Genomic DNA, 24,359 nt, shown 5'->3' with positions numbered 1-24,359 from the left:
CATGCCCAGTATGAAGTTTTGTGATGTGATGTCAGAACAGGCCAGCTCAATATATGGAGATATATAAAATGTGTGACATTCCCAGTTCCCACACAACATCAACGTGAATGCGCTTGTGGGTTCTCCTTCTCTCCAAAGATGAGCCTCTCTCTTTCTGCATGCAACGAGCCCTTATGAAAACCTATACATCTCTGCGAATATGCAAATCTGACGTGAATTATTTATTCCAAATTAATCAAATTAATCAATTAATTAATTTGATTAACTGGGAGACAGAGGAAAGATATGGACAGTGCCGGTTAGTGGTGAACTTTGTGAGAGAAACGGGTTCAGATATGAAGACACAAAAAGATGACCACAAAAATAAATGCATAGAGTGTAAGCATAGAGTGTAAGGGTGGGGAGAGAGAAGGTCACAGAGAGTATTTGAAAGAATGAATGGGAAAGAAATAGACAAAACAAGATAAATATATTTCATAGAGACAGTCAGTGGAAGCAAGAGGTAGAAGGAGAGAGAGAGAGATAAAGAGAGAAAGAGAGAGTCAGGCAGGAGGAGGAGGAGGGAGACTGAGTATAACACTGAGAAAGAGGAGGCAGGCTTTGCCTTTTCTGGTAGTTAAGGCTGTTGAAAGAGCAAGCAGGAATTTGTTGTGCTGCAGAAGGTTCTGCTGAGATATAAACCAGACTGGAGAAGTAGATACAGGGAGGGAGAAGTGGGAGCTTGCTGTCCATGGACTAAACATCAGCTACTGTCAAGGTATTTTAAACTAGCAGGCGCTCTTTTAACTACGTGCCATAATGCTGTCTTGGGTGGTCGCTTGGCTTCATGCGTCTCTGATGACGTTGGAGCTCAGCTGTTGCATATGGTCTTGCCTATATGGCGGTGCATGTCGTTCTGCAATCAGGCCAGTCCTCGAGTCGTGTTATTATAGTGACATTGAAATCAGTTCAGTGTCATTCTGTTATACTGTTAAACTCTTCCTTTGAGTACAATCGTTTGAGCTCCATCATAAAGAGATGGCTTACAGTCATACTAGGAGCCATGCTACATTTGGTGACCCTATAGTACTGACAATTGGTCAATATTGATTTGTGTCTGATTTGTGTCTCAGCGTGAACACAAGGAGAACCTTTGGACATCATGGACGATGACTTTGAACGCCGCATGGAGCTGAGGAGACAGAAGAGGGAGCAGAGTCGTCTGGAGTCAGAGAAGTGAGTGACCTACAGGCTCATTTATAAATGACATATCTTTGACATTTGCAACAACACTTTGTATGATTGTTATAAATTCCTGTCCTTTTGTGTCCTGAGTTTCATATTACGTTTGTTTTATTCACACACCTTTTTGGGCAGCTCAGTTTTTCACTTCAGTCAGGCACTTAGGTAGCTCTGTTAGTGTTGGGGGCCTAATCGTAAACTCAGTGAACTCACATCAGGACGTATTCCACAGTGTCTCGCATTGATTTTATTCAATGAGTGTCTTCGTGATAGTCATAGTGTATTTGCACATTTTGTATGTATGTATCTGCACACGCACGCACGCTCAAACAAACACTGCTCTAGTGTTGTGTAGTGGTCATGTTCATATTGTTTATCTCTTAGATGAAGGATGAGTCAATAAAGTGTAAGTAATGGAAGTGTGCTTTCATGTTAGGCCTATAATTATTTTAAATCACATAGACATGGACACGTGCATTCAAACACACAATCAGATAGATATGTACACATGCGCAGTGGTGTAAAGTAACTAAGTACATTTACTCAAGTACTGTACTTAGGTATTAAGTATTTGTATTGTACTCCACTACATTTCAGAGGGAAATATTGTATTTACGCCACTACAATTATTTGTAAACTTTAGTTACTTTGGAGATTTTCATTTTCATTAGAAAACTACCATTTCGTCCATTTGAAAATATCCGATCTCACAATGTGTCGCATTGTGGACTTGTAGATCTGCTATTTTCAAAAGATTTTGTACACATTTTGAACATTCTGCAATATGGGTACTACTTTAAATACATTTTGATGCTGATACTTTTGTACTTTTATTGAGTACATTTTGAATACGGGGCTTATACTTGTAACGGAGTACATCTACATTGCAGTATTGATACTTTTACTTAAGTAAAACATTTGAATACTTTTTCCACCACTGCAGGCACACACACACACACACACACACACACACACACACACACACACACACACACACACACACACACACACACACACACACATACACACACACACACACACACACACACACACACACACACACACAGACTAAAGCACGAGAACTGGAGACATACCTTCTTCATTATCCACAGCATCATAATTCAAAGCCTCATTAGTTTCAACGCTGTCTGGCTGACTCACTTTATTGCTCACAAACAAAATGTGATGCATGTCTGCACCTCACCAGGGCAAGATGTTTGAGTGGCTGAGCATTAATTACATTCAACTACTTCTGGTGGAGGACATCCCCATTTATAATGTTTATTTGGCACAATAATCCCATATTAAATATCCTTATGGATATTCATACTCCTCCCCATGTGGGGTAGGTCAGTGGTTGGGTCTAGGGACCCTCAGGGGTCCATGAGGGGGTTCCAAGGGGTCCCCTGTTGAATTTTGATCATTAGGAACCAAATGGGGGAGTCGAGGCAGAAATGTCAGAGTGGGCTCAACTGGGTAGGTCTTGAAAGAACCACTAAAACTGAGTGAAATGGAGGACATTTAGTCAATGGCCTATTCGCCTTATAGGAGAAAAAGTCAGGAACCAAATCCATCAGACAGAGTGGGATAGGTGATGCGTTTTGATGACGTCATCGGAAAAAACATCCGTCGCACTGGCATGCAAAGGATTCTGGGAAATTGAGGCCCAATGCATTTCAATGGCTGCGGTGGCGCGCAGTGGGCGCGTTCCTCCTCCGCTCTGTTGTTGTTGATCGCCACTTTGGATTATCTTTCAAAGGATCACACTATTTTAAAGCGGATTTTCATGATGAGGGAGGCATGGCAGAAAGTCCTGTACAATTAAGTCGCAGTAGCATCCATAACATGGACCTTTAGACCGGAGAACAGGTATGTCTTTACATTTCCACACCAGACCGCATCAAGTCTGCATCAAAATACAATACAATACAATGCTGTGACATACATAGAATCTAGTTTTGTGTACAGTCTCATGGTACAGCATGTACAAAAAAGAACTTAACCAATGACATCATTTTCTACAGAACTTCCAGGCAACCTATAGAGTGGAAGGCAACATCTGTTCCCCCATGAACAGGAACTGATCACTGTCAATATAGTGTTGGCAAATAACTCTGTCGTCCTTCATCAACTATGAGAGCAAATATCACAGATCACACAACATTTCAAATCCGTGTCACTGTGTCAGTCTATCAACACTCTGCTGCAACTTGCGTCAACACTTGCAGCGGAGCTGTACGCAGTTAAAGTCAAACAACCTTCACTATGACTATGTGCAAGTATATGTTAATGTACTATACTGTGATACAGGGCCAGATCAATGGCCTTGTGATTAGACTGTCCTCTCTGAGATTGGGAGGTAGGGGTTAAATCCCAAATGACTATACAAATTAAAAATGGTGGTACTACCTAATGCCTCCCTGCTTGGCTTGGGTTGGCTTGGGTTTATTGTCATCTGGATTCATGTTAGTTTCCACCGGGCTGCTCTGACTGGTTCACCAACAACAATAACTTCACAGTTCTACAGTATACTAGCCCCCACGTACTCCCTATTTCTCTATCTTATTGAGGGATTATTTTCGGCTTGCCGTTGGAAAGTGTATGAACCACATACCCACTTCTGCAAGGAGTGGAAGAGGCATGTGGAGACATTGAGGTGGGGTCAGCCCAGGCTTGGATACAGCACACATGGCGATATTTTCCTCGTTGCCTAGCCAGGGACATTGCTTGTGATGTGGATGAGGTGATTGTGGTCAGACACTAACAGAAGAATGTGGGATCCATAAACCATACATACTGTACAGTGCACCCCATCCCATACAATACTATCTTTTGTTTTACCATGGCACTCAAATGTTACTGTAATTATTTGTTGTTTCCGTGAGTACTTCAGTGAGTACAGTACCATATTGTATTGGTTACTGTACTGTATTTCTTTGTGTGTTTTGAATTTAACGTTGTTGTAAAATCATGTTGGAAAAGAGTAAACAAGCTTTGTCTGAAGATGTTCTATTCTTGAGTTTCTTTGAGTACTGGAACAGTCTTTCACAGAAGCCTGTATAAGAACAATAAAAGCTAATACAAATACAAAGCACTAAAGAAAGCAGTGTTTTGTATCAAGTACATCATCAGTGTGGAGTTTCTGCTCTGAAAGAGCCATTCAAATGGTGCATGTCTTTATCATTCTGTTAGAAAAATGTTATACTTTGTTTTGAGATAGAAGTGTTGTTTCTTATTTGGCTTGTGTGGAGTTTTGACACAGTGAGCCAAATTCCTAAACAAGTGTGTAAGCAACACGCACACACACACACACACACACACACACACACACACACACACACACACACACATACACACACACACACACACACACACACACACACACACACACACACACACACACACACACACACACACACACACACACACACGAATGTTTTGACATGCAAATCAAGGACTCTTTCCTCACCAATTTCCAATTTTATCTAATATCCTTATAAGGGCTTGGGAGCAGATGCAAAGTGATCAAAGCTAGCTTATACAGTACATGTAAGTTTGTATTTCTATGTTTGACTGATATGTGCGTGATTATGTCGGTTCAATCTTCCTTTCTTTTGCATAGTGGACCATTTGAGTGACTTTGGGTCTGACCTCATCCATATGTTACAGACTAAAGTATACATTGTGGAGCTGTCGTGAACAGACGGGACTTGGATGGTGTTCAGGAGATGACGGTTTGATGTCCTCCATTGACCTGCCCACTCGTTATAGAGAGTTGTTTGCCTGTGCTGATGGATAACTGGACCACTCTCTCCCTGTCTGTCCATCTATACCTCTGATCTGGATAACTGGACCACTCTGTCTGTCTGTCTGTCCATCTACCTCTGATCTGGATAACTGGACCACTCTCTGTCTGTCTGTCCATCTACCTCTGATCTGGATAACTGGACCACTCTCTGTCTGTCTGTCCATCTACCTCTGATCTGGATAACTGGACCACTCTCTGTCTGTCTGTCCATCTACCTCTGATCTGGATAACTGGACCACTCTCTGTCTGTCTGTCCATCTACCTCTGATCTGGATAACTGGACCACTCTCTCCCTGTTACGAGTGAGTACCCAAATGCAGGACGAGGACCCAAATGCAGGCGACAGTAGGCAGAGCAATAAACTTAGAAGGATTTATTAAAACAAACTGAGGTTCTTCCATAAACAGGGCAAAGAAGGCAGGACAAAAACACAGAAACCATACAGGAACTCACACCACAGGGAACTACGAACCAACAAGAACATAATGCAAACACAGGACTTAAAAACACACAGGATAACAGGGCACAGGTGGAACCAAAATACAATCAACATTAGGATAGGCTGGGGGACTAAAAGGACACAGGTGGAAACACTGACAATTACAAGGCAGGATAGACAAGGTAACTAACAGTAACTAGGAAGACAGGAACACTAGGCACAATACTACAAAATAAATAAGAAACACAAAACCAAGGCAACAACAGAGTAACAGAAAACCAAAACCAACGAGAAACAGTCAGGAACACATGAGCAAAAACATACAAATACTACTACTACTAGACATGATACTGAGATGATACTAGACAAGATACTACCGACATGATTCTGCTGACATGATACTGACATGTTACTAGACATGATACTATACAAAGATACTGACATTATACTGACCATGATATTGACATGATACTCAAAGTTCAGGGTCCGAGAAGCGGACCGTGACACTCCCTGTCTGTCCATCTACCTCTGATCTGGATAACTGGACCACTCTCTCCCTGTCTGTCCATCTACCTCTGATCTGGATAACTGGACCACTCTCTCCCTGTCTGTCCATCTACCTCTGATCTGGATAACTGGACCACTCTCTGTCTGTCTGTCTGTCCATCTACCTCTGATCTGGATAACTGGACCACTCTCTGTCTGTCTGTCCATCTACCTCTGATCTGGATAACTGGACCACTCTCTGTCTGTCTGTCCATCTACCTCTGATCTGGATAACTGGACCACTCTCTGTCTGTCTGTCCATCTACCTCTGATCTGGATAACTGGACCACTCTCTCCCTGTCTGTCCATCTACCTCTGATCTGGATAACTGGACCACTCTCTCCCTGTCTGTCCATCTACCTCTGATCTGGATAACTGGACCACTCTCTGTCTGTCTGTCCATCTACCTCTGATCTGGATAACTGGACCCACTCTCTCACTGTCTGTCCATCTACCTCTGATCTGTTACATCTCTGCTTTTCACAAAAGGGGGATTTCTCTCATACTGTAAACCAGTGTCCTCTGGGTTAATAGAAGCTGGGACTCTCCCAGGGCTCCTCAATGCACTGAGAAATCAAAGTGATCCAATGGGGATGCTTAGCGGCCAACTATAACAGGGCAAAAAGGGGTGAAATAATAGGGTGAAAGGGTGAGGGTGTGTTCAACAAGCTCTTAAACTTCAAATAACAGAGCTTCCTTACTATTCACCTACAGTATATTCCCAAATCATGTAACTCAAGGTAAAAAATACATTATAAACATACTGTTTATAATGCATTATAATCTATAACGTGTTTTATTGTTATAAAGAATTATGACGCCTATACTTATGTGCAAGTTATAGTTATAATTATACAGTGTGATACGCAGGTTATAATGCAATATAAGTATGTTTTTGATTAATTATAGACATGGGCTTCATAGAAAGTGTTACCAAACTCATATATTGAGTAGTCAATACATGAACTTGCGGATTCTATTGTTAGATTCACAGTAACAGCCCGTGCCGAAACAGCAAAACAGATGGGCTTTTCTGCCAGCACTAAACATCTGTGTTATGAGCAGCACTGTTTCCACCTGTGTTGATGATCGGCTTATTCACTTAATTACTCAACCAACCAATCAAACAAACGAATGAACACACAGCTGGATGGGTAGACTGTTGTGATGAAAAGAAATTGCAGATTACATTTAATGACATCTTACAACACTGTGCTGTGAAGCAACTTTCAGTCCTGAATGTGTGAAAACATCTGCGCTCCTCCAAGCTGATCAAAGAGAACCATTAATTCAAATGGATGCTCTCAGATCTCAACCTCCCGATTGGACAAGGAGAACCAATTTGTCTGTCTTTATAGTTCAGCGAGATGATGATTGAATGATTGAAAACATGCCCCGGACGCTGAAAATATGTACGGTTGGAATGTGTTGACATGAAAGTGTCACATCTAGCTCAATCCTTGTTCATTAAAGTGGTCTTTCAATCTTTCCGTTCTGAGGGACATAACTTCTTTGAGGAGCACATGAGGATTAGCTACAGGATTATTGATGTGGTTTTGTTGCCTCTGACATGGCCTTTCAGCTGCATGGTAGGCTAATATGCAACATTTAGCTGCTAAATAGCCAATCTACAAGCTCACTTTGTGGTGCAAATTGCAATGCAACACATTGTGAGATGTAGAATTGTAGATAGGATATTTTCACTATTTTTTAAACATAAAGAGCACATTACATTATTTATGAATAGAATCTTAAAACTTTTGTCAATTTTTGAAAATGTCCTCAAACAAGGAATATGTACCTGGGTTAATGCTAAGGGAGACACTTTTGTCTGTTACCAGATTGTTTTATATGGTCAGTAGAGTAGAATCTTCAGAGTAGTATAATTTCAGAAGCCTTATCAGCCTTTTCTTCTGCTGAGGGTCAAAATGGGCGTGCCAAACAGCTTTCTCACAGTCTGCAGCCAGAACCTAGCAACCCTGCCTTTCCTGGCCAGAGTCGTTGAGCCTGCCTCTGCCTCCCTTTTCTGAACCGCACAGCAGGCAAGATCCAAGGAAACACTGCAGACACTGGAATGTTTTGACTGCCGTTTTTATTTCAGAGCTAGATATTCAACTCCCAATGTTCCAGCCTCCTGACAACTTGAGTGGAGTATAGTTAGCCTCAGTCTCTCTCTCTCTCTCTCTCTCTCTCTCTCTCTCTCTCTCTCTCTCTGTTCTATTGTATCCATCTCTTCCCATTTCCCCTCATTATTTGCCAACTGGAGCTAGTTGGCTAACAATGTTAGCAAAATTAGCCAGCTGTGTGTTTTTCATCCTGCTTCATCCTGACAGTCTGTCATCGCTAACGGTGTGTGACATTTCAATGGGACTCTTACAGTATAGACCTGCAATGCTGGGCAGAGTAATATTTAATAGAATTACTTCCTCTTTGGAAAAAAAGTCTATTCCATTCGGAAGAGCCTTGCCTGAGGATTCATAGGATTTCCGTCCTGTTCGGGTCATCGTTTCTGTTCCAGAGACAGAGACAGAGAGGATTCTTGTGGTTCCCATTCTCACAACATCTGTAAATCATTGTGTTGGGGATTCAGAGGAAATAATATCCAAGCTCGATCAATGGGCCATTTCAAGTTTTCTCCCCGCCTCTTAAAGACTGGTAATGCTTAGAGAGATACATCCCCGGCCTGGCACGTCTACTGCAGTCTGGACAGATGCAATGAGAGGAAGATATATACTGTAGACTAGGAGAGAAAGCAGGAGAGATTGCTGGAATTGTTTCTGGAACACTTTGTCATGCTTTAAATCCTGTTCTTAATATTATTTTCTTATGTAAGGACAGTTTTCCCTTCACTGAGCGTGAGTGACACAGTGAGGAAAGCTGATATAGGAGATACCACGAGGGAGGACACAGATCCTTGGGAGATGGCCAACTGAACTGAGTACTGAGTCTACTGACAGCATGCTATTTTGGGGAATGCTGTTATTAATCCTTTAATGTTTTCGTTGTAATTTATAGGTGCAAATGTATTCCTTTTTAGAGCCCTTTTCTTTTTCCTCTGTCCTATCATCATGTTCACGTTCCCCATCCCTTCACCGTGTAACTTGTGTTTATGCATACTGACAATGAGTGAGGGATGCTCACTAGGTGTATTCTTTCTCTTTCATCAGTGTGACATTTGGATGTGAGACACATGCAGGGTGTGTTATTAAGCTTCTATCTCCAGCATCCATGGAACCTCATCCTGTCTTTAGATGGTTTCTCTTTGGAGGTCAGGAGGAGCGTATGGGACATGTGGATCAGGATATTGCATCGGGGCTCTGGCCATGTGGTCTCATGCATAGAGTTAATTATAGTGACTGGCAAGAATGTTAAGTTAGTGTTTCACCGAGGAACAGAGCCTTTCTCGTTATTCTTGTGCACTCAAATACCTTTTGAGACCAGTCAGGTTTAATGTGCATGATGTTATTACAGCTCTATATGGACTAATGTGTTTAGGTTAGGTGATACGATGAAATACTCCCTTCCACCGAGGGAAAATGTTTGTCTGCTACGGTGCAAGATCTCAGCTATGCTTTTCAACAGGGCTTATCAATACACCAGTGTGTATTTCGTCAACTAAAAGTAAAACCATGAGTCAAATGTTTGTCGACTACCTTTTTTCACTGACGAAAACTACATCAAAACTAAATAAAAACATAAATATATTGACAATTTTGTCAACAAAAAAAAACTAGACTAACCACGGGGGACATGGAAGAAGTAAATGACAAGTCATTTCACCTTTGGTTGCGCTCCGGTGTTGCACTCTGAAAATAGCCGATCTACAAGATCACAACGCATCATGCTACGACGTGTTGTGCGCTTGTAGATCGGCTATTTTCAGCATGCAACCAAGTGTAAACTGAGGCATTACAAGGTCCACCAACGTCTGCCAAAATACATTTTAGTCCACACAATCAACTCTTGATTTAGTCGACTAAAATCACACCCATGTGAACTGAGTGGTGCAACTCCGTGTGGAGGTCCCCGGGGGGTCTGGTTCCGGCGAGCCGCCGAAATGGTCGAGAAATGACAGAGCTACCGTGTGGGGGCTAACGGAGGCTTGTAACACGGCGGGTGGTAATTTTGACCAGTCTATTCCACTAACCCACATACTTGCTGAAGCTCTTATACTTGTCACTTGTGAAGAAAATCAAGGAGACAAAGAATGATAAACTTTGGAATGCTTTATTGAAAACTGACTTTGAGTTTATTCCCCTGGCCTGAACTTTTGTGTTAATAAAATCCACTTCAAACTGGTGCATCCTTGTCCCGCAGTGATTATTGGTGTCAGACCTTCATAATATATATATAAAAAAGACATTGACACAGCTTTTCTCCCAAACTACGAAAACACGAATACCCCAAAACTGGACTACCGCAGCTTAATAAACAAATTGTTTATTAAGCATCCGGTAGGACGACTCAATCGAGACTATTTGCTGTTAATCAAATAAAAATCACACCCGTGTGAACTGAGTGGTGCAACTCCGTGTGGGGGTCCCCGGAACTTCCAGACCCAGAGGAACACGCCCAGGGTGCATGCCATCCCGGTGTGTGTGTGTGTGTGTGTGTGTGTGTGTGTGTGATAGGCTGCACAACAGTGACACTTGTCAACCAAACGCAATTTTTGTGCTCGGACGGACCCAGACAGACAGAGACATACATAGCTCCGTAATGGAGTGGCTGCACCACTCAAAAATTAGTACAGCGCTTGGGGAGCAGTTTGCTCAGGGACACTTCAACACCGACACACAGACCTGGCATGAACCGGACCTTCTGTTTCCCAGGTGGCCTATTTATGGGGGACTGGCCTTAAGTCTGACCTGTGCTGCGGGTTACAAATCACCTGTTCTGCAGGTTACAAATCACCCATGCTGCGGGTTACAAATCACCCGTGCTGCGGGTTACAAATCACCTGTTCTGCGGGTTACAAATCACCTGTTCTGCGGGTTACAAATCACCTGTGCTGCGGGTTACAAATCACCTGTTCTGCGGGTTACAAATCACCTGTGCTGCGGGTTACAAATCAAATGTGCTGCGGGTTACAAATCACCCGTGCTGCGGGTTACAAATCACCTGTTCTGCGGGTTACAAATCACCTGTGCTGCGGGTTACAAATCACCTGTGCTGCGGGTTACAAATCAAATGTGCTGTGGGTTACAAATCACCTGTGCTGCGGGTTACAAATCAAATGTGCTGCGGGTTACAAATCAAATGTGCTGCGGGTTACAAATCACCCGTGCTGCGGGTTACAAATCACCCGTGCTGAGGGTTACAAATCACCCGTGCTGCGGGTTACAAATCACCTGTGCTGCGGGTTACAAATCACCCGTGCTGAGGGTTACAAATCACCTGTGCTGCGGGTTACAAATCACCCGTGCTGAGGGTTACAAATCACCTGTGCTGCGGGTTACAAATCACTTGTGGCTTCCATTGAGGCTAGGGTTAGGTTAGGGTTTGGGATAGTGTTAGTAATGGGAGGTCGGACCAATGTATCTATGCACTCAGCTACAACTGCCCCACTTTCTCGTTTAAAGTGAACTCTGAGAATCTCTACTCAGAGTAATATTGTGTTTGGCTCACTAAGTATGGTTTAGTCTTACTACAGTAAGATGGAACCCTGAAAAATGCTTTTGTATCACCAATAATGTGGGAAACACGGAGCTACAAAAATATGTGGGGATCACAACATGGGCCCTTTCACAAACATAGCAGGGCAAAGACATCTGCAGCTAATTAAAATAATAACTGTTTGATTTAGGTGTGCCAAAGAGGAAGCAGTAGCCAATATTGTCACAGTTCGCTAACTGGTACACCTTATTATACCCACTATTCATTATTCAATTAGCTGCAGCTGTGTTTACGCTGAATGACATGTCTGTGAAAAGGGTCCATTATTTCTCTCAGTGGTTTGTGGCTGTTTCGCTAATATCACCAATTTTAAATGTGAGCTGTACGTTATGCTGTCTCAGGCTGACCGGTGGCGGTGCCGCCAATGACGATGACGACGAAGCTGCTCGGGAGCAGAGGAGGCGTGCCAGAGAGGAGAGGAAGAAGATGAAGGAATCAGAGGAATCTGGAAGTGCTGAAGTGATCAACACCCACAGGTAATAATAACGTTTTCATTTTTGTGACATTTTTGTCACTCAACAAAGTAGGCCTATAAATGAGCCATAATACTCTACAGGATGTACTGTAGTGCATGTTGCGTTTAATTGAATGTTATGCTTCAGACCTCCTAAACAAGAGATCCTCCTAATGCAGTACATGTGTTGTTAACAACATTTTAAAAACGCAGACAATTGCTTGTTCCATTTGTAGCTTGAAGATAAGTTAATGTCTGCATAAGTGACACTGTCATGCAACAGCGTAAGACGAGTCAATGAATGTTGTGAATGAGTGTGACTTATGTCCCCCCGTGGTAGCGTGACGGAGACAGAGACATCCATCTCCACCGGGGGTGGCGAGACTGGAGATGACGACCAGGCCCTGCTCGACCGTCTGGCCAAGAGGGAGGAGCGCCGGCAGAAGAGGATGCAGGAGGCCATGCAGAGACAAAAGAGTCAAGAGTTTGACCCCACAGTCACCACCAACGGCACAGAGGAGGACTCCTCCGCCCACCCAGAAGCAGAGGAGCGAGAGGAGGAAGTGAAGGAGGAGGAGGAACCAGCTCAGGAGGAGGTGGCAACCTCCAAGACTTCAAACTCCTGGGGGACGGAGGTGGCTGAAGAACCAGCGAGTGTTCTTGAGCCAGAGGAGGTATAAGGTCTATAGGGGTCCTGCATGCAGCAAAACAAGTTAATATAGCATCAAAATAATTTCAACCACTTCTAACCAGGGCAACCACTTTAAGCAACTAGTCGACTATTCACCGACTGGGGTCCTGGCACTATATTTTCAGTCTGTGGCCAAATAAACATGAATTTGGAGTATCCTTGACATTAGTGGATATTTTGCATAAAAACATACCGTTATACAATATTTGCTTTCTGTATAGATGTACAGATGACAGTTCATTTATGCTCTGTCACACGACCTGATCTTATAACAACACGACGTGATCAGTTATTGTTGGCAAGGGACACCGTCATGTAAATTGAGCTTTACTACAGGTTGTTGAAGTGTGTGCTAATTATGAGCCCATGTTTGACTTGCTGAAAAAACATTTATCTTTATCCCATTGGCCAGATTTTTACTGCCCTCTATTTACTGCCCAGAATGCCTACATTTTGACAACGATATGAATGTTCCAATCTGAGAGCTTCTGAGCCAAAATGTAATAGTTGTTATTACAGACTTAGAGCAAATTGACTAGTCAGTTATTACGGTTAGCCAGATATATCTGGTAAAAAGTATATAATTTACTCACAATTTCACCTCAACTGTCTAACATAATCTTAATCCCCCCTCCCCCTTTCAAAATGAGTAAAAAACACATTAATGGTTAAGCCCCCCTTTTAATGTTTTAAACATGTTAAAGCTCCCTCTTAATGTTTAAAACGGCTAAAAGGCCCCATATTCACGAGTCAAGAAAGTTGAAGCCCCTACTTTTGTTTTGAGTTGTTAATGGTCTTTTCCTATGAACAGGCGCCTGCAGAGGAGGAGTCATCGAGGACACCAACCACCAGGGCCGAGGTATGTACTGTATTCATGTCTGATGCACTGTTACAGTATTAAGGTTTGGAGATTTCAGATTTTCATAACTTTTTGTTTGTTTGTTTCTTTTGTTTAGTGTTTGATTTCAGTTTAGATGTAGTTCATTTTTACGATTATGTAAGTCGTTTTAGTTTAGGTTTTACGTTTCAGTTTAGTTTGTATTTAGTTTTATTATTATGATGAAAGCCTAGATTAAAATAAGCAGAAAAAGGTAGGTTGAAACGATGCATGACAACAGATATGGTTGGTTAGTTAGTTTGTTAATTCAATTGTTAATTTGTTCCTCATTGTTTGTATAAAATTTTAATTTATTTTATTTTATTTCACTTTCGTTTTCATTTTAGTTCCATTTCACGACATTACGTATCCTGTTTAGTTTTAGTCTTAGTTTTAGTCAACTGTAACCTAATGTGAACATTTAAGGGATGACAAGTTGTTTTAAAATAATAGTCACAATCAAGTAAATGAATAGAAAAAAAGACATGCACCTTATCTTACCTTAGGAGGAGGTTGAGGAGGAGGAGGAGCCTGTAGCTTCAGAACCAAAGATAGAACAATCAGATATAGGAGAGAGAGAAACCGAAGAGGAGGTTGCTCCTGGCGCTGACGCAGAAGAAGAGGAGGAGAGGAGGAAGAGAGAGGAGGAGGAAGAAGAAGAGAGGAGGAAGAGAGAGGAAGAATTAGAGGCGGAGATGAGGAAGAGAGAGGAAGAGGAGGAAATGGGGCGAAAGGAGGAAGAGGAACAGAAGAGGGAGCTGGAGGAAAGGATGAACAGGGAGGATTCTGAGAGGCAGCTAAAGGAAGCGGAGGGACGCAAGAAGAGGGAGGAAGAGGAGAAGCAGAAGCGAAAGGAACTGGAGGAGAAGAGCAAGAGAGAGGAGGAGGAAAAGCAAAGGAAGGAAGCGGAAGCAAGGAAGAAGAAAGAAGAGGAGGAGGAAAAGCGGAAAAGAGAGGCGGAGGAGAAGAAGAAGCGGGAGGAGGAGGACAAACGGAAGAAGAGGGAGGAGGAGGAGAAGAAGAAGAGAGAGATGGAGGAAAGGAAGAAGAGAGAGGAGGTATCATGTGTCTTTTAACCGGCAACCGCTCCCAAATCCCGGGTAACTCAAATGAAGTCATTGGTTTTACGCTCCCTCTTTGAAAAGTAACAGAATACAGACGTTACAATCTAACAGAAACACATCCTGATTAAAGAAGATTAAATGTCTATATGGGTGTGTGCGTAGGGGGCAACATTTGAGTTATCCAAGCTTTTTATTTTTTACTTTTTTGCACAGTGTGGTCACAGTGTTTTGCTTGCCACATGGATAGACGGGCTGGTCGTCTGCAACATGTCACACTTTCACAGCTCACAGCACGCCGTGTCTCCAGCATCACAGTCTTACATCTGCACTGCATTCACAGGCAGGCCTTTGGACGTGTTATGTATTACTGCTTCTCTTGTGGGCTTTGGCATTCAATGTGTTTCCACTGAGAACCGCTGTTTTCATTGTTTGATTAATAATCTCTTTCCGATTTCTGTGTCTTCTGTGTCAAAAGGAGGAGAAACCGAAAAAGCTTGGTTTCAAAGAAAAGGTCAAAGTGAATATCTTTTTACATGTTGGATATTTATCACACTTACTTTGATAGGATTTAATTCCTCAATTTTTTTATATAGGCTATCTTTCTCTGTTATATTCATTCATGTTATTGAAGACTGGTGCCTCTCAAAATCATACAAAACCTACCTCACTTCATCAAAATGCTGTTCTGATATTTATTCAAAAGAACTGGGATGTGATGTTGATGTTCTCACTTAGACTTAGTAATTAAGGTTGCAAATTAAACCAGCTATTTTCACTATTTTAAGATATTTCGAAATCAATAGTAATAAAGTAACAGTTTTGGACATGCAAGGTTTCCACCTGACAGCAACAATATGCATGTATATATGCATGGGACTCTGGGCCGGGGGATTAGTGTCATTTAGACCTGTACATTTTGCCATAGACTAATCGGCAACATCAGAATACCATTTTGATTAAGTGAGGTAGATTTAATGTGATTTCAATATGAAAAGCCTGATATGATCTTTTAAAGATTTGACAAGGCATAGTATGGTAATGGTGTACTCCAATAAAATAACCATTATTCAATTATTATTACAGCCATTAAAGTTTGAAACCACAATGTCTTAATATTTTATTGGACTGCTGCCCATGCTTTGATTTTGTATTCAGCCATTTTTGGGGCTGAGATTCAGCACCCAAATAAGACTATCTGGGGACAGTTGAATGTGTTGACACTTCATTATTATATGTAACACTAATCTTTTTCCTTTGCAAGTTTGAACCAGTTAAACAGAATGGAGCTGTCCATGACAACAAACTTAAGAAACCAGAGCAGACTTCAAGGTGAGGTTTGTTATACTGACCCTCTTTCTTTCCAATATGGCTGCTGTGCAGTGTGCATAGGCTGTGCCCATCACTACTGCACATCACTACCGCCTCAGTCTGTCATCACTCATGGGCTGTTCAACACAACCCTCTCTAGAGGAAGTGTTTTTATTGTGGGAGATGAGGGGGGTACTAACTGACAATAAGTCATTCATTCAAACAAATGTTTGTAATAACTTTGTTTTGGAAAATTAAAGTACATTTCTCACTACATCTATAAAGTATGCATGATCAACATTGATCGAATACAATCAAAGGTGCCCGGAACGGTCAGGGGTAGGCTACGGGACGGCTTTCATGTAGGAATGGGCTTAACGCCTAAAGGCCGGGTGCTTGTTTCTAGTCATCCTAATAAGTATTGTGTGTCACAGCTTCTATTAATCATCTGCTCGTGTGTTGCTTTGCAGCCGGGACAATGTGCACGCATCCAAGGCGGAGGAGGCAGAGCGTCTGGAGGCGGAGCGGAAGCTGATGGAGCTGCAGCGTCGACGAAACGACGCAGAGACCGAGGAGCTGGAGAAGATGAAGCTGAAGCAGCAGGAGACCGAGGTGGAGGTGGGGGAGCTGAAGAAGAAGAGAGAGGAGAGGAGGAAGGTCCTGGAGGAAGAGGAGAAGCAGAAGAAGCAGGAGCTCGTTGACAAGAAGGCCAAAGAACAGGTGAACGACAAGCAAAGGAATGGTACCATCTTCAATGTTGTATGAAGTGCAGTGCTTTCACTTGGCTACAATATATAAAGGATCAAAATGGAAGGTTGTTGTCTTATCAGAGGGCTTTTTTCACAGAACTGGAGAGTGAGACGACCCTTAGTGTAAAGGTCGCAACATAAACGAACAGGAAAAAATGATTTAAAACTGAATATATATTTATTACTATGTAAAGAAGAAATAATTACAAAAAAAGTACAAAGTGAAGAAACAATACCTCACAGATCTAAACAACGGCAACAATTTAATCAAAATGGTTGGTTTGGGTGAGAGGACAGCTAGAGGAAGTGATTCTCCGCTGCCAAAGCTGACTTTTCTCCTCTCCAAACACTGAATTCAGAGGCTTTTATAGAGTCCAGCTGGGGGCCTCCGCCAATCAGTGGGATGAGCAACAGTGGAGCCAGCCAATAACAGACAGGGATCAATTCCACATAAGCAGTGCTTAATTTGTAAATTATTAGGTGCCGGAGCTCTCGTGCGTGCACGACTGCACGTACACGTGCACGTGGAAACTTGTAGCATGGGCAAAGAAAATAAGAAAAAAAAACGCTTTGCCCATGCTACAAGTTGAAGCGCACTAGTGTCATTTCCATCCACCAGCTGTTTAAAAACCTGGAAGAGACGGTGCCATGTCATTGTTCCGACCTCCCATTGTTCCGAAATTACTATCCCTATCTCTAACCCTAACCTAAACATAACCGCAAGCACGGGAGAAGCACATGTATGTTCACCAACCAGCAGCGCAAGCACGGGAGCAGCGCATGTTCGCCAACCAGCAGCGCATGTTCGCCAACCTTTCCACATGTTCGCCAACCTTTCCAAATGTTCGCCAACCTTTCCGCATGTTCGGACTTCGGCTCTATGGGCAGTCCCCGAAGAGGTGCTGCCCATAGGTGCTTTCTTGACGCCTCTTGACGCTACTGTCCCCCACGGGGATAATACAGAAAGAAATACAGAAAGTAAATGCACAAGGTCAAATATATAAATAAATACAATACGGCTGGCCGTATGACAGGGACACAACTGTAATTGTTTAGAATTGTCATCTATAGAAAATATGTTGTTTTTGTGACAGGAAGAGAGGAAGAGGATGAGGGAGGAGATTGAGAGGAGGAGGTCGGAGGCCGCGGAGAAGAAGAAACAGATGGAGGAGTCTGCAGGGGTGAAGCCCTCTTTCAGTGTCGGTCCTAAAGGTTCCTCAAAGGTGAGTCTCAGTGCAATTAGTTTAGTGAAAATTTGTATTTTCTGTTTATTAAAGAGCTGGAGTGATGGGGAGACCCTTACTGAACAAATACCCTGTAGCAATGATTACTATCTATCTATAAAAAAGAAGAATATATATATATATATATATATATATATATATATATATATATATATACTGTATATATATCACTTACACCAACTTTAACTCTGAAAGTGTTCAGAGTTACCGTAAATTGACTGTGATTTGACTGTGTGTGTGTGGAGGGGAGAGTGATTCTAGCTTAAAAGAAGCCTTTATGACCAAGGTCATTAAATACCAGCCGCTCCTCCAGACCATCATAGAGCTAGGCTATACAGTAGGTACATAGGTTGGTTGTAAGAGGCTTCCAACAACTTTTGATGCCAAAAAGCAGCTAAACGGCTTGCAAAAGTGTTAAAAATTCTGTGCAATTTCTTCTATCATCGGTAGCCGCCAAATATGGCGAAGACGCAGTTACTTGGCATTTTGTTAACTGCCTAATGCTGCCAGTATATTTCCTTATGCTCTGTTTACAGTACAAGGCTACAGTATATGTTTTCACCATTTTACAGTCTATTGACTGTGGACACAGCCCAGTCTAAAAGTAGACCACATAGCAGCCCAGCGAAAATACATATTTGAACTTGGTTCAACAACCATCGCAAAAACTGGTTTGGAAAAACCATGCAGGAAACGAGAATGTACCCCAGTAAACCCACTTGTGTGTTGTTGTTGGGGGTTTCCCCCTTCAATTTTCGTCTTTTTTATATTTTCTTTTATTTACTTAATCCCACTTAATCCATGTGCATCTAATATTGCCTTCGTGTTATTAAAGCTTGAGAAAAGGTCAGCATGCTCTGCAATTTAATACTCTGTGGTGGTCTGTTTTCAAATGTTCCCATTTTATTATCTGTTTCTAATTCTTCTGGTTTGCAGGCCTTATATACTTGGATGACAGGGATAAAAAATGAATATGATGTTGCTGGCATCTAATTTTTGTTTTAAAAATATCTGTTTTCAAATGAGGACCATGACAGGGCAATTTTCTCACTGGGGTATTTTTGGAGGAATGTTGTGGATCGCTTGTGTTACTTACAGTCTTGTGCGCACACATGTGAGTGTGGTTCTAGATGAGTACAGATGCATATCTACATGTAAATACACTGTGTGTGTGTGTGTGTGTGTGTGTGTGTGTGTGTGTGTGTGTGTGTGTGTGTGTGTGTGTGTGTGTGTGTGCGCGTGCGTGCGTGCGTGCGTGCGTGCGTGCGTGCGTGCGCACGCGCACACGTACATCCAGCTCTGAAAGTGTATACCAGAAGCATAATGAAGACTAAACAGAAATTGTGGGTTTACAACCTACAACATCCTACAGCACATCATGTATGGGCTGACAGCTCTTAATTATCCTGGCTCCCGACAACCCAAACCTTCAGCAACCAACTGTTCATTTACCAGGCGGTAAAACATACCGGGTCTGCCACTCTTTAGTTACGAGCCGTGTCCGCTGAGGCTTTTTTCCCCCGGCTGAAAACGCCATGGCGGTCTTCTAAAATCACTTCCAACTTGCCTAAGTTGAAAATATTTTAGCTCTCAGCAAGCAGAGAAAAACCCATGCTGGGCAGATTGCAAGGTAAATGCCCAGTGCCACACCACACTGATGGGGTTTCCAAAAAGCTAATAAACAATTAAAAACATGAGGCTGCGCTCAGGAAAAACATAAATTGGTGGACACGGGGCCTGAGTCTTAACTGGGAGACAGAAAGTGAAGAGCTGTTGTTTATTTCAGTTTTTGTACATGAGTGTAATTGTGAATGAAATATTGATATTACAACTTTACAGATTGGAGAGAAGGCAGAATTTTTGAACAAGTCAGCCCAAAAAAGGTGAGCTATAAAGCCATTTTGTTCGGCTTCATGTTCCAACTGAAGTACTGTAATACGGCCGCATACAGTGTCAGTGTCACTGAAAAAGAGCATGTATGAGCGAACTTTACCAAGACACTGAATCTTTCATTTACAATATGAATCCTGGTGGACACTAGGTCATAATGTTGATTATCTAGCATTTGTGAATAAGTTGCATAAGTTTCTCTGCTGGGTGGAGAATATAAATGTCGAGAGAGGGGGGGACTAGTAAGTGTTAATCGTGTCTGGTTTGGGAGGACATCTGGCTTCTGCCATTGAGCGGAGGTAAAAAGTGACTTAACCACTGGGCTATTTTGTTCCGTTTGATACTGTTTTGTTGTGTTGTTTGTTCCGTTGGACCGTTGTGCATTCTATGTTTTACTTGTGGCGTGTGTGGTTGAGTATAGGCCTATATGTTGTGTCATTTTGGTCCACCAATAATTCACCATATCTTAATCCTTGCCAATCATGGCTGCATCATTAACGCAGCAAAACAGGGGCGGGGTTAGATTTTGCACTTGAGGCATCAATAATCCTGTTAACCACAGTAAAGTACTTCATCATCACTTGGGTGCTCGGGTGTTTTTTTTTGTTTTTAGTTTTACAAAAAACCCATCTAGAGTACCGGATCAGACGAAGCTAAAGAGTGGTTGGATTGGTCATATCTACCACTCTTCTTTCCAGAGTAAAGATAGAAGAGTGACTATTATATATTACATAAATGTGTCTCTTTTGTGTGCTCCAGGGTAATAGCAGATCCAAATCAATCAAACAAAACTTAATTGTTAGCGGGGAAATGTTCGTATAACACTCCGGTGTGACCCACCTTGACAAACAGTAAAGTCATTGGGTTTTTTTCATTTTTTAGATCCTTGTTTATTAGCTTTCCAGATATGGCTTCTCGATTCCTTATCTTAGGTGGAGATCTAAACTGTTGGATCTCTTCTAAGCTGGATCGCTGATCCTCCACCAGAACTCGTACAACCCTGAAATCCGCCAAGGTGATTCAGAACTTTATGGAACTCTATCTGACCCATGGCTTTTATTCAACCCCTCTAAAAAAATACACCTTTTTCTCTAACGTACAGTACATCACACTTACTGTACAGTCACCTCGATTACTCTCTACTAGTAGATACCGGTAATAGAATTATTCTCGAGGTCACATGCACGCATCCGCCTGGGTGACAGCAGACTGCTGGGTGACAGCAGACTGCTGGGCGAGCGCTGACGCTTTGGCTTGGGGGGTCAGATCAACATATGGAATGAATTCTGTACTGGCCATATATGGAGCGTGTCTTGAGTGTACAGGGTTTGATTACCTTTTCTAGGCTAACGCAGAGGGAATCACTTTATTTTGTAGTTGTTGTTTTTATTACCCCAACGCCCTTTTTAACTACAGACCCAGTGATGATCAAACTAAACTATCCTTCTGACTTCAAGCGGTGAAGCTACGGTGTGACTAAAATGGCACTCTGTGTGTGTGTGTGTGTGTGTGTGTGTGTGTGTGTGTGTGTGTGTGAGGGTGTGTGTGTGTGTGTGTGTGTGTGTGTGTGTGTGTGTGTGTGTGTGTGTGTGTGTGTGTGTGTGTGTGTGTGTGTGTGTGTGTGTGTGTGTGTGTGTGTGTGTGTGTGTGTGTGTGTGTGTGTGTGTGTGTGTGTGTGTGTGTGTGTGTAATGTATGTGATTTGTTTTTTCCCTTGTGTTCCTCCTTCCTCTCCCTCATGTTATGTAAAAAAAAACAACAACAATACAAAAACATAAAAAAGAGACATACGATGATGTCCCATGTAAAAACTTGCAGATCTGTGAGCTTGTAAATCAGCAATTCTTTCTACTGGACACGTCATATGACTCAGCATAAATCAGGCTTTAACCATACTAAAGTCCACTTTGTTGCTCATCTCATCTACATAGTGGCACAGTCAGGGCGGCCCACACTCCGATTGTCTCCAGGATCGGCAACAGACTGGAAATGTACACTTCTGCCTTACAGGTGAGACACACCCATCTACAGCAGTGGTTCTCAAATTGGGATCCCAGGCCCCCCAGGGGTCCTTGAGGGGGATGCAGGAGGTTCCCAGCAGAATTTGTCAATTTGTCAAAATTTGGAATATAAGAAAACATAAGAAAACATTTTAAATATTGCATGTGCAATGCATTACATATTTTCAGATGGGGGTCAGTGAGCAAATACATATTATTTTGTCTCGCCGTGACCCATTTTCACGAGTGAAAATTGCAGATACGATTCGACACGTTGTGAGCTTGTAGGTGTGTTATTTTCACTATCCCTAAAAAGATTAGTTTTTGTAATTATTGGAATTTCATTCATGGAATGAATACTGGGCCTCATGTCGGACTATTGGCATGTCGGACTATTGGCTGTCGGACTATGTACCCTGTACTATACCCTGTATAGACTTAGATAGCATTTGATACAGACTTATAGCATGTTATGTAGACAGCACTATAATTGCATTGTATGTAGTCATAGCACGTCATAGTACATATGTATAGCATAGTAGTATAGATGTATAGTTTATATGTATAGCTTAATTATATAGATATTCCACTGTATAGTTTCATTATATAGATATTCCACTGTTACTTTCTTAGCTTACGCATGTTTCATGATAAATGTTTTTATGTGATGTATTCCCATGCTTTTTTGTTCTTGCTTAATGTAAGTCGCTCTGGATTAAGAGTGTCGGCTTCCCATCATGCACCTGTGCCCAGTGTGAAACTCAACTGCATTACTTTGTCACCTGTTGGTACCCTAAACAGACAGACAGGTTCATTTGAGTGGTTGCACCATTCAAAAACAACCCATAAAAATGTGTCCGACTCACAAATGGGTCGACCCCACACCATCCTCATCCGGCGGGCCATACGGCTGCCCATGACAAGACAACACACATGTAGACTATATTGTGACCTACAGTACAGTAATAGCATCAACACAGAAGAATGCATGTTTCTCACTTTCTTTGTGCGACTATAATGTATTTCTGCAGGGAAACAAAGACGTCAAATCCCCAAGGCTGCTGTGGCAGACATTCCTACAGGAGGGACACGCAGCATTAAGAGCATGTGGGAGAAGGGCATTAATGTCAGCACGCCCCCAGATAGCCCTGCTTCCTCTAATAAGGTAAGACACAGACAGAGAAGGGCATTAATGTCAGCAGCTCCCCAGAGAGCCCTGCTTCCTCTAATAAGGTAAGACACAGACAGAGACAGACACAGACAGACAGCATTAAGAGCATGTGGGAGAAGGGCATTAATGTCAGCAGCTCCCCAGAGAGCCCTGCTTCCTCTAATAAGGTAAGACACAGACAGAGACACAGACAGACAGACAGGAGAAGGGCATTAATGTCAGCAGCTCCCCAGATAGCCCTGCTTCCTCTAATAAGGTACGACACAGACAGACAGCGAGACAGAGATGCTATAGAGTCTGAAACTACACCTCCCGAAATCCGATTCTGTCATTTCCATTCACGAAAAATTTAAAATATCTATTTTATTTATTTCTATTTTTGCTAAGCAGCAAGCTATAGGCCTATAGGCTTAAAGACTATTAAAAGTGTACAGAAAGTGTTAAGACTATGTTTTTATGTTGCCACACCCACCAGTTCATTATATGCCTGGTTTTCAGGTGGGTGGTGTTCCACCTGAACAGAACCCACAGCTGTTTTATGTCAACGTATGATAAAGGCAGTGCCGTCTCTACAGGGGGGCATTGGGGGCATTGCCCCCCCAGATTGGATTTTGTGCCCCTCCAGTCCAGATTGGCCAGTAGTAGTAGGGTACTACTGGCCAATCTGGACTGGAGGGGCACAAAATCCTACCAATATTTAAATGTTTTACAAATAAAGTAAATACATGTTCAAATTAATTGAATAGTTAATAGAAATACAAGCTAATATATGCATGCAGAAGACATTATAATGCTCAACATATTTGTATTTATTTTGTTTCGTTCGCTGCTGCATAATTGTACCCTACTTGTAGCCTTTTTCAAGCATCACTTTGTTAATAGGCAATTTGTTATACATAGGGGGGGGGGGGGGGGGTGAAAAATGAAGTGCCCCCTTTGGAAAAAAGTATGCCCCCCTGCTGATTAGTGCCTGGAGACGGCACTGGATAAAGGGGGAGGGGTTAGGGGCTTTCAGCTTCCAGGAAGAAACCAAAAATGCACAGGGAAGACATATTTCAATATTCTAACCACACCTGGGGGTCTATTAGACTTGAGTAATGTTAACTCCATAAACGCATACAAAACAGAAAACGTTTTTTTTAAACACACGGCACTCCATCTTTATGATTTTAATTTATATTAGGTTAAATGTGCGCGACTGTAAAGACGAAATGCAAGTGGGTAG

At 42.3% G+C, this 24,359-nt stretch overlaps 1 protein-coding gene across 1 annotated transcript in view; it reads left to right on the top strand.

Annotated features, from left to right (window-relative positions):
* Window positions 1-620: 620 nt before the first annotated feature.
* LOC310857951 (uncharacterized protein) overlaps window positions 621-24,359 on the top strand; it is a 31,599-nt gene continuing 7,860 nt past the window's right edge. Inside the window, exons 1-14 of the mRNA XM_083763988.1 lie at window positions 621-757; window positions 1,113-1,215; window positions 12,029-12,163; window positions 12,482-12,815; window positions 13,644-13,691; window positions 14,216-14,767; window positions 15,249-15,284; window positions 16,035-16,102; window positions 16,552-16,801; window positions 17,925-18,053; window positions 19,914-19,956; window positions 21,893-21,973; window positions 22,995-23,070; window positions 23,333-23,390. Of these exons, the coding sequence (XP_083620114.1) occupies window positions 1,142-1,215; window positions 12,029-12,163; window positions 12,482-12,815; window positions 13,644-13,691; window positions 14,216-14,767; window positions 15,249-15,284; window positions 16,035-16,102; window positions 16,552-16,801; window positions 17,925-18,053; window positions 19,914-19,956; window positions 21,893-21,973; window positions 22,995-23,070; window positions 23,333-23,390 (1,884 nt within the window). The 5' untranslated portion in view covers window positions 621-757; window positions 1,113-1,141. The remainder of the gene's footprint in view (window positions 758-1,112; window positions 1,216-12,028; window positions 12,164-12,481; window positions 12,816-13,643; window positions 13,692-14,215; window positions 14,768-15,248; window positions 15,285-16,034; window positions 16,103-16,551; window positions 16,802-17,924; window positions 18,054-19,913; window positions 19,957-21,892; window positions 21,974-22,994; window positions 23,071-23,332; window positions 23,391-24,359) is intronic.

The sequence above is a fragment of the Protomyctophum parallelum genome (assembly GCF_964188405.1).
Source record: "Protomyctophum parallelum genome assembly, chromosome: 4".
NCBI lineage: Eukaryota > Metazoa > Chordata > Actinopteri > Myctophiformes > Myctophidae > Protomyctophum > Protomyctophum parallelum.
Note: the sequence above shows the minus strand (reverse complement) of the source record. Positions and strands in the feature narration are given on the sequence as shown.